The sequence below is a fragment of the Neodiprion pinetum genome, chromosome 5, assembly GCF_021155775.2.
Source record: "Neodiprion pinetum isolate iyNeoPine1 chromosome 5, iyNeoPine1.2, whole genome shotgun sequence".
In the NCBI taxonomy this organism is placed as follows: Eukaryota; Metazoa; Arthropoda; class Insecta; order Hymenoptera; family Diprionidae; genus Neodiprion; species Neodiprion pinetum.
This window is the reverse complement of record NC_060236.1, coordinates 26,640,106-26,651,726: the sequence shown is the minus strand read 5'-3', so window position 1 is coordinate 26,651,726 and position 11,621 is coordinate 26,640,106. Positions and strand designations below refer to the sequence as shown.

General features: G+C 38.3%; 2 protein-coding genes across 2 annotated transcripts; one reads left to right on the top strand and one right to left on the bottom strand.

Moving 5' to 3' along the window:
* The first annotated feature begins 143 nt into the window (after nucleotides 1–143).
* Nucleotides 144–1,747, top strand: RpS13 (ribosomal protein S13). Its single transcript, XM_046625719.1, has 3 exons — nucleotides 144–297; nucleotides 806–933; nucleotides 1,386–1,747. The coding sequence occupies exons 1-3, from the start codon at nucleotides 275–277 to the stop codon at nucleotides 1,688–1,690; spliced, it is 456 nt and encodes a 151-aa protein (XP_046481675.1). The 5' UTR covers nucleotides 144–274; the 3' UTR covers nucleotides 1,691–1,747.
* Nucleotides 1,748–2,673: 926 nt separating this feature from the next.
* LOC124218846 (uncharacterized) lies at nucleotides 2,674–9,800 on the bottom strand. The gene is made up of 13 exons (XM_046625718.2): nucleotides 9,368–9,800; nucleotides 8,589–8,746; nucleotides 8,342–8,459; nucleotides 7,959–8,168; nucleotides 7,667–7,832; nucleotides 6,459–7,579; nucleotides 5,844–6,295; nucleotides 5,583–5,716; nucleotides 4,447–4,592; nucleotides 4,038–4,286; nucleotides 3,568–3,929; nucleotides 3,068–3,427; nucleotides 2,674–2,955 (listed from the first exon to the last, which is right to left on the bottom strand). Exons 1-13 carry the CDS (start codon nucleotides 9,441–9,443, stop codon nucleotides 2,863–2,865), a joined length of 3,645 nt encoding a protein of 1,214 aa, XP_046481674.1. The 5' UTR covers nucleotides 9,444–9,800; the 3' UTR covers nucleotides 2,674–2,862.
* Nucleotides 9,801–11,621: the final 1,821 nt, after the last annotated feature.

The window sequence follows — 11,621 nt, the reverse complement described above, 5'->3', positions numbered from 1 at the left end:
ATTATTTACATTTTTTATTACATCAACGCTTACGTATGTTGAATGATTGTAAAAGTAAAAAAGGTCTTTCGCTGTGAAGAAGTGCCAAGTGTTTGTTCATGAACGCAATTGGTAAAACCATTTCTGGTAAGGGTCTTGTGATTGCTGCAACGTTGCGTAAAGCACACGCCACCCAGCCGACAGCCTGAATATTTTATGACCAATGACCTAGGTGGTTGTGTTGTCCGCCGAAAGGGCGCTAGTGCAGTTCTTTCGGTAAGAAAAATCTGGCATCATGGGTCGCATGCACGCTCCCGGGTAAGAGATTATTGTCTTAAATATCAAAAGTTTGGAATATAAACCTTTCTTTTCCTTAGATTTTACGAATCTCGTAAAATCCCGTATAATTTAAAAGCTAAAACCCCTTCGCTAAGCGGTGTATGGACACTGATATACGCGTGAATAAACCTACTCGCGGGATGTCGTCGCCATGTGTTCATCCCGCGGTGTGATATTTCCGCAATGGCGTTTCCTCCACGAATATTTGCCGTCAATAATTTCTAGCTAGCGTCCGTTTTTCCAATAACGGTTGCACAGCACGGAGCACAAATAACTTCGAAAAATATCGTCTAAAAATATGCTGTGGCTTGTCTGATAGTCATAACCGCTGATGCAAGCGGCATATCGGTGAAATGATGCATTTGCACATTTCCAACACGTGGTTCACGTTACTGAACAGTACTAAATCATATCGGTTCTAACGTTAAATAAACAATTTCACCCATGAAGTAACAATAATAAAAATTTTTTGTTTATCTCTTTGTAGAAAGGGTATTTCCCAGTCAGCGTTGCCCTATAGGCGCAGCGTTCCAACATGGCTGAAACTCACCCCAGAGGACTGTAAGGAACACATTTATAAACTGGCCAAGAAGGGTCTGACTCCGTCTCAAATTGGTATGTATCTTTTATAAAACCATGTGCAACAAGCTGTGTCGTGAAAAAGAAGGCACACATTGCATAAACATGTTATATACACGTATAAAGATGCGCACAGCGAGTAACGCTAGCTATTTATTTTATCATTTAGATACTATGTCGGCTTACTTAGTTTTAAAATTATGCAAGCTACCAGCTGAGGTTTGACTGAATCTAGTCTTATCCCTTCCTAGACGCTTGCTAGATTAATTTTATTTGTGGCTTTTGAGGTGATTTTGGGTACCTTATCTCAATTTCATTATAGGTAGCCACTAACAATTCTTCCATAAGATTTGATTTTACTATATTCTTTATATCAATTCGTTAACGTTGAACAGCAAGCTTGATTCAAATGTATTGTCAATAGCACTATATAGTAATAGCGCTGATACGAGTTGAATAAATCTGTAATCAATCTTTAAACTACCTAGGTGTGATTCTTCGTGATTCTCATGGAGTTGCCCAAGTCCGGTTTTTGACCGGCAACAAGATCCTGCGCATCCAGAAGGCAATGGGGCTGGCGCCTGACCTACCAGAGGATTTGTACTACCTGATCAAGAAGGCAGTAGCTATCCGCAAACACTTGGAGCGCAATCGCAAGGACAAGGACAGCAAGTTCCGTTTGATTCTAGTAGAGTCGAGAATCCACAGGCTTGCTCGTTACTACAAAACCAAAAGTACCCTTCCTCCCAACTGGAAGTACGAAAGCTCCACAGCTAGCGCCCTTGTCGCTTAAATGATAATCTGTACACTAAAATTTTATTACATCAATAAATTCCACTTATTGATTTAATCGTCCGCAATTTTATTTTTCACATGATTTGGTTACAACTACAAACAGATCCTCTATCTCTGATCTCGTGTTTCAGGTAGATGTCGGTAGAACAAAGTGAAAAAAATATTTTCCGAATCATCAAATCTACGTTTAAAATGGAGAGCTTATAGAATTTCTATAATATTTCTTTGAAAAGGTATTTGAAAGCGGCATTATTTTTCTTTGTAATTTTGTTTAAAAAAGTCGATGTTTTTGTGTACGGCCTAACACGTCTGCTTCTTATTTTCCGATAATTATTAGCTCTCTTCAGTTTTCAATTTCCTAGATTATTCTCTGTTATCGATCGTAACAAGCGGACGCTCTCGCTCCCGTGATTTGAGTATATAAGGGAGCTTTCCTCTGGATCGTTCAGTTGTCAACCACCTTTCAGCTAGCTACTACGGGCCGACGTTTAGCTATATATTGCTTGTTATCGTATCTCACGATTTTAAATCTGCACTCTCTCATTGACAGACTACTTTCGTTCAATTGAATCATTGTGTTGTATTGAGTACAGTACATAAGGTTTCATTTGCATTTGATGATTATCACTAAGCAAATTCTATCCCTTTTGTGTACTTTTAGACCAGAAACTCACCTTCACTAAGTCTTAGCTGATTCTCCTCTTGCTGGCGGTAACCAGATATTCTAGTTTCAGCCTGAAGGCCTACTCTTTGGAGAATCTAAAGGCTTTTCGATTATTGTCTCATCTCTCCTGACTAGTTATCCTGTCATTACAGAGATGGATCATCATACTAAGAATTACTAATTATTCCTTAATTAAACAGATTCTACAGCCAATCCTGACTCCAATCACTAAGCCAGATGTTTGTGCTATTTCAAACAGACTTCATATTCACTTACATTTGTGAGACTTGGGATTTCGGTGTAATAAAATTTCGAGATTTAATTGAAAAATTTAATTGTCTTGACAATTATTTCTGCAAAGTATAATACATATTATATTCTTATCATTTACTATTCTATTCCAATTCCACTCATTCTGTCCTTATATTGTAACATTTTATTCTCACTGTATGTTGATCAGGTAATGTGAATCATATAAACTTCTGAATTCATCACTGTAATTCGTTCTATTCGCTGTCACCAAAGTCCTGCTGAGCTTTCTGCCATTTCGCTACCATAGTCGACATCTCTTTCTGTTTCTTCCCAATACCTATTTTCGTCTAAAAATAAATGAACAAATTTATCATTAAAAGAAAATCAGTAAAGTAACATGGGTAAGTAATTGTTAAAGTGAATCTCAGGAAATTAAAACCTATAATTAAATCAGTATACCTTTTTCTTCTTTTTCTCTTTCCCTGCAAGATCTATAGACGCGTTAGGCTGTTCGATTTCTGCATGCGAAGATGACGTAATTACTGTGTTAGGCAATGTTGCTAGTGGAGGAGTAGCAGCTTCTTTCCGGCGTGTTTCAATGTCTTGTTGAATCATACATTCTTGTTCTGAGTTTGTTTTTTCGATAGATGCAATATCGCTGTAAAACGAATCAAGGGCTGAGCCCAGCGATTCGGTCTGCGATTTGACAGGAGGCTTGGCAATCACCTGTGTATTGGCATAAACTTGAGCATAATCTGTTATCACGAATTGTACGGCTTCCTGGCCTGTCAGACTTCCTGCTGCCGCGATCATTGCTTGCTGTTGGAAAAAAAATATAAATTTCAAGCAATCCAATTGCTTCAGCGTAACAAAGAAAATTATTCAATTATTTCACTGTTCCCCGATTTTGTTTTTCTAAACTTTCTCTACCTCAGCAATGATTAATTAGATCATCTTACATTGTGCAAATGCTGATACGTTGGGTAGTGCATTAGTTGTCCTTGAATGATCGTCGACCGGTGATCAATAATTGGAACAGCTATCCCTCGATCACTGATCGTTGCTGCGTAAATCGGATTTGTCTGCTGCGTTGGCCCAGGGTAGACAACGCTCTGCTCCACCGCAGTTACAGCCGGCAGAGGATAAGGCATATCTTTAGGGTCGACACCTGGAGGTAAGGGTTCACTGCTAGGTGGGTTTGGAATAACCGCAGGATGAGGAGGAGTCGGAGGAAGTGGAGGCTGAGAAGGGTTCTTGGGGGGAGACGAGGGCAGCGGGGGATCCACACTGACGTTTCCATCGGACAAAGAACCTGCCGTCTCTGTAAAAAATAGCCAACATTAAGAACATGTAACCATTAAGCAATTTATTACCATTCTTACATTCAAGATTTTCAAGCATAATTGTTAAAGACATGATATTCATTTACCTGTTTTTTCTTTTTTTGAGTCTAAACTCCGCTCACTGGTACTTCCTCGTCGTTTTTTACCTTTCTTCAAGTCGGCTGCAAATATTCGCGGCGGTGGCGGAGGACTTGGACTTGAAATCTGAGGTGGAGGTGGAGCCTCTAAGCTTTTATACTCGTCCTTGGTTACCTGGATGATTTTGTTGTCGCCAGTAATAATTAATGGCATTGAATCCAATTTAGGTTTCTGCTCAGTTTCATTTGACGCCTCTTCTGTAACAAGAAGTCAGTGATTACAGACGCTTTTTGTGATTTTGCAATCACTTTCTCTTTGATTTTATCATCCAAAATCTCGAAAGACATTCTGTGGATTTTGAGAGGCTGATTTTTTTTTTTCTCCAATTGTCATTTTAATTAATGAAAATATATGTACCGATTAGCTGCAGACCCTCGTCCTCTGGGGGAGGTGGCGTGGTGCACAAGTCCATTTCTTCAGTACCGCCAACAACATCAGCCTCTGGATATGTCCATTGAGCCTCCCCAGTGACAGAGTTGCGATAGTAGTATCGTTTATGCGATCTAAAAACATCCCCCCGAGAAGGAAAATAATGTGTGAGAATATTGGGTAGATTTTAATCGTTTATTTACTCGTCTGCACGTCTTGTGCAACTTTTTTTTTTTTTTTTTTTTAAACAGTAGTAACATAATCCATTGATACCCCTACCTGCGTTGCGGTTCGCCAAGAAGGAACCTTCCTTCTTATTTATTTATTTATTTATTTATTTTTTTCATGTGTTAAATTCCTAATTACATTTATCAGAAATATAACATGAAAAAATTGATATTAAAGTCACAGAGAAGAATTTGAAATATCGCAGGAGTATCTTGAAACACGCAAAGAGAAAATCAAAAAAAAAAAACCTCTTTGAAAATGTAGATGAAATTTCTTTTGCTTTTTCATGCTGAGTAAAGAAAAAGAAATTTGCATTTGAAGAAACCAGGATATTCGCCTTTTGCTATCTAGGAATTGTTTATAATTGGTAAATTTGATTTGGCTCTGCTAGTAAGCGAAGCACGAATGAATTTATTTTAGTTTTTATGCTCTAAAACATTGTAAAATATCCCGCACTCTGGCAATCCGATGTCTTCCACTGAAATCATGATCGCTTCCCGATGACCTAAAACAGCAAGACAAAGCATAAATCACGAAGATAATTATTTCGGTTGGATATCTGAAAACTCGTTGCTCAATATCGTATTTAAAATTGGTCACAAAGTGTCATCCAAGTTTCAGTTATTCGATCTAGAAGAAGTTATGTGAAACTATTTTTTGTGGTGGTCATGCGGAGTTTTTTCCCGAAAACTCGTGACAATTGTTCTTCCATCTTCTTGCAGTTTGCAGATGATGAAATCGTTGGGAACAATGAGAAAGAAATAAAATGAGCACCGAAAATTAAGACGTAAGTGGAATCTTTTCGGCAAATCTGTACTTTTTACCAGCTCTATAGCCGCAAAAACTTGCAGCAGGTGAATATCACGTGTATTAACGGTGTGTGTGAGATACTCTACCTATCCCAGTGGCAATCCCATCCCGGAGGCGCAGCTGCCTGCTCTAATCTGCCCAACTCAAGTCCCGTACCCTTCAACCACTCATGCAAGTAGCCTTCCTTCAAGTCTCCTGCCTCCCATGCGCCAACCAAGGTCTGTTGAATTTGAAATTTCTATTGAAAATGTTGCTTTAGACTTGAACAGTGATTGATCTGGATAACCGAACATGCGATTGCGAATGGAAATTAAAATTGTTCTACCAAAAAGGTATAGGAATCTTACTTGGAGCTGTATCACCATTATTTGAATGGCCGAAAGATTCTGGCTTCCCTCAGAGAGAAATTTAATTTTTTCCATAACAATCTCAGTCATTTCTTTTAACTGTTTATTGTCAACAATTGGTTTATCTACTTCAGACTTGACATTTTCCTCTGTACTGATAGAGCTCTCAGTCGTTTCTCCCTTGACAAAGCTTATGCATTTGTTTGATTGACTAGTTTCTTTATCTGTTTTTTGTTTGTTGCTGGTAATTCTATCTCTTGAAACTTCTCCGGAGGAATCTCCAGTCTCAACGTCTGGTTGCGCCTTAGATTCTTTATGAAATCCAAACCCATGGCGTTCTGACTCATCCAGAGATGTTCCAGTTGTCGAAAAAGTTAAAGATGAGGGTTCAGTTCTCGAAGCCTGATTTGTCACAGACTCCGACTGTGGTTTGCTTATTTTGTTTGGCACAACTGTAAAAAGTGTATGAATTTTAGTGCGGTTAGTAAGAAAATTTCAATTGATTCACATCAATTGTTATGATAAAGTGTAATATAACGCAGATGCTCTCTGCAATTATTTCTCACAAGAAGTAAATGAAGAATCAAGCAGAATGTGAAGGTGTAAAAAATATACCATCAAAAGCAATTCGTTTTTTTCGCTGAAATCCTTTAACTGGCATTTCCAAGTTCTCCAAAAAAGTTTGTTGACGGCTTAATTCAGGGTCCAATCTGGTTGTCCTAGTTTCACCAGATTCTAAGCTTTCTTGTCCATTCAGCGCTGACTGACTCGTATTATCAGTTGTTCCTCTTGAATCGCCGTCTGCATTGTCTGCGTCCTCTGCACTGCTGTTCGATAATTTACCAGCATTAACAAAATCCCATTGCTTCTGTTCTGCACCTTTTATTCCTAAATTAACCACAGAAACATCCTTTGCAGGATTAAATTCGTCGGAAACTTTCAGTGTACTGTGCAACACATTATCAGAATTCTCTTTGCCGGTATAGTTGGACATTATTGGAAATAGTGGTTGAGCATTCCCAGTTTTCTTGGGTGAAGTTTCCTCCTCAAAGTCGGAGTCGTCGCTGTACCCAGCAACAAGTGAGATTTTGATATCCTTGTTTTTCTTAGTCTCTTGTAGTCTGGATGATTCGCTACTCAAGCCCTTCAATGTTTCTGATTTCATTTTACTAATAGAACTAAAATTTCTCGCGTGATCCACGGGCATCTCTTTCTCTATCTGTGAAATTATGTCATCTTGTTCCAGATTTTCTGCCTGATCGTTTACTTCATCCTTTATCAAAGTTTCAACAGACTCTGGAACCTCACCTCCCAATGACTGTAGCAGCTTTGCCTGGTTCTTGAGTCTCATTAATATATTCTCTTCTTCACTATCCTCAGACTTAACAGTCACCTTTTGGTTCACTAAAGAATTCTCAATTTTTCTGCTCGAATATACATTTTCATCCCTTCCCTCGGCTTTGGTAACACTTTCTATACCATTATCTACATGACTATTACCATTTTCACTAACGTTCTCAGGTCCGTGTATCATGGGAATGATTTCCAGTGGAAGAAAAGGACCAATAGAAGGACTTTCCTCGACTTCGGACAGGGAATTCTTACAAACTTCTTTCAATTTATGAATTTTTTGGGCAGAGACTTTGTCACATGTTGATTTTTTCAATGCAGAATCACTGTCGCTTCCGTCAGACTCACTTTCATCATCGCCAAACGACGTTATCATTTCAATTTTCCTGCAAAAAAATCTTGATGTTAGTAAACAGGACAACGTAATGCAAATGCAGTTAAAAAAAAATAGCCGAAATTTCGAAAGATCGTACTCATCGTCAGATTCATCATCCTTTGGCCCAGTTTTTTTTGGAGCTTCAGTAGTGAGTTCAGTACTTGGTTGATTCCCTCTAGATATACCAACTTGTCTATTTCTATTTCTAGCAACGACTTCTTTGGGTATCATTCCCTCTGGAATGTTGGTTTGCAGTTCTGGATCTAATAATACAGGTGTAGTGATGAAAAAGCGAACGAATAGTATTTTTTACGGAAATTACAGTTAATGCTACAGTGTGTAAAATATTTAATAAAAGTTTTTAATTGTAATTGACATCAGTCGCTTACATGTGTTTGGCAGAAAATTTGGCCATTGTACTTGGGTGTGAGCAGGATGAGTTTGATGCTGTATTGCGACCTGATTCTGATTCTGATTAACTTGAGAGGATTTTTCCCGGTGTAATCTCATTTCACTTGGCATTTCCCAAGTTACTTCGTTTGTTTCAATGTGCCAGTAATACGGGTAACCTGTTGTCTCATCGAAACATTCTTGCCAGGCTATAAGAACAGTAAAAAAAAAAAGTGAACAGTGCAAACATTTTTAAAACTCTAATATTAATGCTTCAGAGAATTGTAAAAAAAGTGTGCGTTATCTAAGTATAAAAATTTCATTTAATTTTTAAACATCTGAATGATCTCTGTAGTGAATTTCAAGTTTATAAAATTATTACGGCTGTTTGAGGTTTCATTTTGCCCAGGCTGACTACTCCGCTGTGATGGAATCGTTGGATCGGTCGTTTTCTTAGTATTGTTAGAATTAACAGTGTCCGGGATGATCATTTGAATTTCCTGCAAAACCATTTCTAAATTTTTCCATTTGTACAAGCAACAATGATGATAAACTATGGAATAAAAATACAGATCCAAAATACTCAAGTTAGACTTAGACTCAAGGTAGATTAAGTAATCAAGAATGACCTTTAAAAAGTCGTTAACTTTATCATTCAGTTGATTGGATTCTTGTTTCACATCTTCGGTTTCACTGTCCGAGTTATACTGGCCAAGTAAACTGGCCAATGGATTATTCGGGTTTCCATTTTGTTCTGGGTGATCAACAGCGATCTGTTGATATTTGTCTATAATTTTACAAAAAAATTATTACGCTATTGCCTAAATTTTTTTACTAACAGATACCTGGTTAAAGCCATACATAAAAAATAAAAGACTTTTATTTGTAAAAAAATTGGACACTATCTCGGTTTTTTTTACCACTACACTTGAATAATGTAAGCTATATATTTCTGGTTAGAAATAAATAAAGTAAAACTGACGCATGAACAATGAAATTAATTGATTTTAAAAAATTAAGAGAATTAGAATTGAACAGTTGGCAAAAATAAAATGACGGTCTGAAATCTTGAAAGAAATGTTAATTTTTGCCTCAACTTTGAAAAAAAAAACCGTCATGACTCAAGTCAAAATAAAAGAATAAACATGAACTAAAGATTGTGACAAAATTACAAGAATACCACATGGTTTACAAAAGTTTTATACAAGTTTATTGAGATAGTGAAACATGTACTGATGTAAGTTACCTTTACAAACGAAAATTCACTTAAGATAATATTTTATCGCAGGCTCTATTCAGAGCCAAAATGCATTGCTATGGAATTTTCGCTGGAATTTGATAATCGATGATACAGTTAGCGACAAAACAAAAAGATGCATTTTAACAATCCAATGGAAATTGTAATTACTTTGCCAGCGTCCCCGAGGAGATTCTGATTGTTCGCTATTGATATCCAAAACGGGCCTCCGCTGTCGTCTCTTCATTTGTATGTTACAGTAACTCAGATATATAGTTTACAACATACGGTGCAACAATTCTTTCAATTCTGGTTCGTTCATCTACAAAATTGTACGGAATGGGATATGCAGATAGGTATGTCCTTCTTCCACCATTAATGTTACCCTTTGTTATTATTTCTCTGTTTTCAACGGCATGTCTTTTTTTCTACATAGTTCCGTTGTGCCTGAGTGATGAGACACGTTCAACAAACGACAGCGCCGCAAATAATAAATGAATAAATACTAACTAAACGCAATCCTCTCTCACACCCTCAGATCTACTAGGACTTACATAACCTTAAAAGTCAAAACAACCTCGAAGTCACGGAGTATTATAAACCTTATAGAAATGGAGGAGCCTTGGTTGTTAGGTAGCGTTGGATAAAAAGAGAGAACAAAATATTCTGTCTTTCTCACTATGGCAGAGACTTATTGCGCCTGCGTGAGAGCTCTATTACTTCTTAGAGCATATACAGTACCCGGACCACGGTCTTAACCCGGACAATCTCTTGAAACTATACATACATTGCGCATGCGTCAAATAATTCAATTTCATTGGTCGCTGAAATCGCCCCGAAAATCGCGGCGATGTTTTCGTCTGTTGAACAGGGCGCCAACGTACACGAAATGAAACAAAAGCTGTAAATCTCTCGTGTGTAAAGCCGTGGATTGAGGTTATGCTGCTGCTTATTTTTACGGAGCGTGAATTGTCACAAAAGAATAGTATGGTACCGCAATACCGTGGTCGATGTCGGAAAATATTCAACCTACGTAATAAAAAATTCAACGGAGAAGCAAATATCAAATGATAGTCTCATCAGTCCAAATGCAAACATTCATTCTCATCGTTTGATAATCTCAACCTCATACAGACGGTCTTCTTCATTTTCAGTTATCATTGCAAATCATTGTCAGGCTTCTAGGTCCCGAACTGGGTCCGCGATTTTGTTGACGCAAGATTCGCGGGCCGATATTCTGGCGTCGCTGAGTCTAAAGAACAAGTTGCGGGACGCAAACAGGTCTGGAAGTGAATCAAGATGTTAATTCATGATACAGACAGCTACGATATTTCGCCTATAGGAAACCTCCAAAATATCGCTAGTTTTGCCGTATCTATCACCGTTCTCGAGATATTCGCGATTTTAGATTTTTGTAATCGGAATTCTGTAAAGTAATAGGATTTATTAATTACAATATAAAATTATAAACTCCCCCCACCTGATTCCGAATTTCGGCTATTTTTTCGGTATCTATCACCGTTCTCGAGATATTCGCGATTGAATATCCGAATCCTGGATTATTAATATGACGGTTTTCTGAACTGCATTGTATAGTCGAAGCTTCTTCATAGGCGAAGTTGCCTCGTAGTTTTGAATTGAACCTTTTTTATTAGTATGAAGGATAGAGGTTGAGGTTTCTTGAATAAAAAAACTCTCGCGTTTGAGCCATCGAATTATGAATTTTTATTGGCTCTTGTGGGAAAAGCCTTGCGGCATAAAAACCCACGAAGTATGAACGTGTATTTGTAAACGTATAAAAGCATGTGTCGATTGTGTATATGAATGGGTATATGCCGGTTACAGCCCGTTTGGCTCATGCCACCGCGATCTCGAGTGCGTTTCGTACTGCGATTTTTGTTTTATTCGATTCGATCGAATTTCGTATGATTTGCGTTTGCCTTACTCCGAGGAGCGAACGTGTATGAGAGTATGATTGGTGTTGGTAGTACACCAAGAGCGCTCGGGCTCGTTGTATGATGAAAGGGTGCAAGACCCTTAGTATGCGTGTATGGGCACTCGGTCCCGTGTAGAATGAGAGACACTCGGGCCGTACTCATCTACCTTACTCCGTAGAGCGAACGTATACGAGAGTATATTTGGGCCTCTCGTCTTTTGGTCGTGGTACGAGAGAACGCACGGCGTCACTCACGATCGTCACTAGACGGACGACTTAACTTGACTGTTTTTAAAAAATGCGGGATGCGCGCTCGCCTCCTCATCTACGCGAGATTTGGCATCCCTGCGGAGACGAATCGTTCGAGCGCGGCTCGCACGGAGATCGCAATGACACGGGCACAAAACGACGCTTAGGCACTGAACATGCATCTTATACTTCCCTCTTTATTAAACCCGCTAAAATTCAGTTAGCTCTGCCGTATCTCCT

Coding starts and splice junctions, on each gene's coding strand:
- RpS13 (XM_046625719.1), top strand. CDS start 275: ATGGGTCGCATGCACGCTCCCGG. Junction 298..805: donor GGTCGCATGCACGCTCCCGG/GTAAGAGATTAT, acceptor ATCTCTTTGTAG/AAAGGGTATTTCCCAGTCAG. Junction 934..1,385: donor TCTGACTCCGTCTCAAATTG/GTATGTATCTTT, acceptor TAAACTACCTAG/GTGTGATTCTTCGTGATTCT.
- LOC124218846 (XM_046625718.2), bottom strand. CDS start 9,443: ATGAAGAGACGACAGCGGAGGCCCGTTTTGGATATCAATAGCGAACAA. Junction 4,593..5,582: donor TGGGATTGCCACTGGGATAG/GTAGAGTATCTC, acceptor GGATGTTTTTAG/ATCGCATAAACGATACTACT. Junction 3,428..3,567: donor CGTATCAGCATTTGCACAAT/GTAAGATGATCT, acceptor TTTTTCCAACAG/CAAGCAATGATCGCGGCAGC.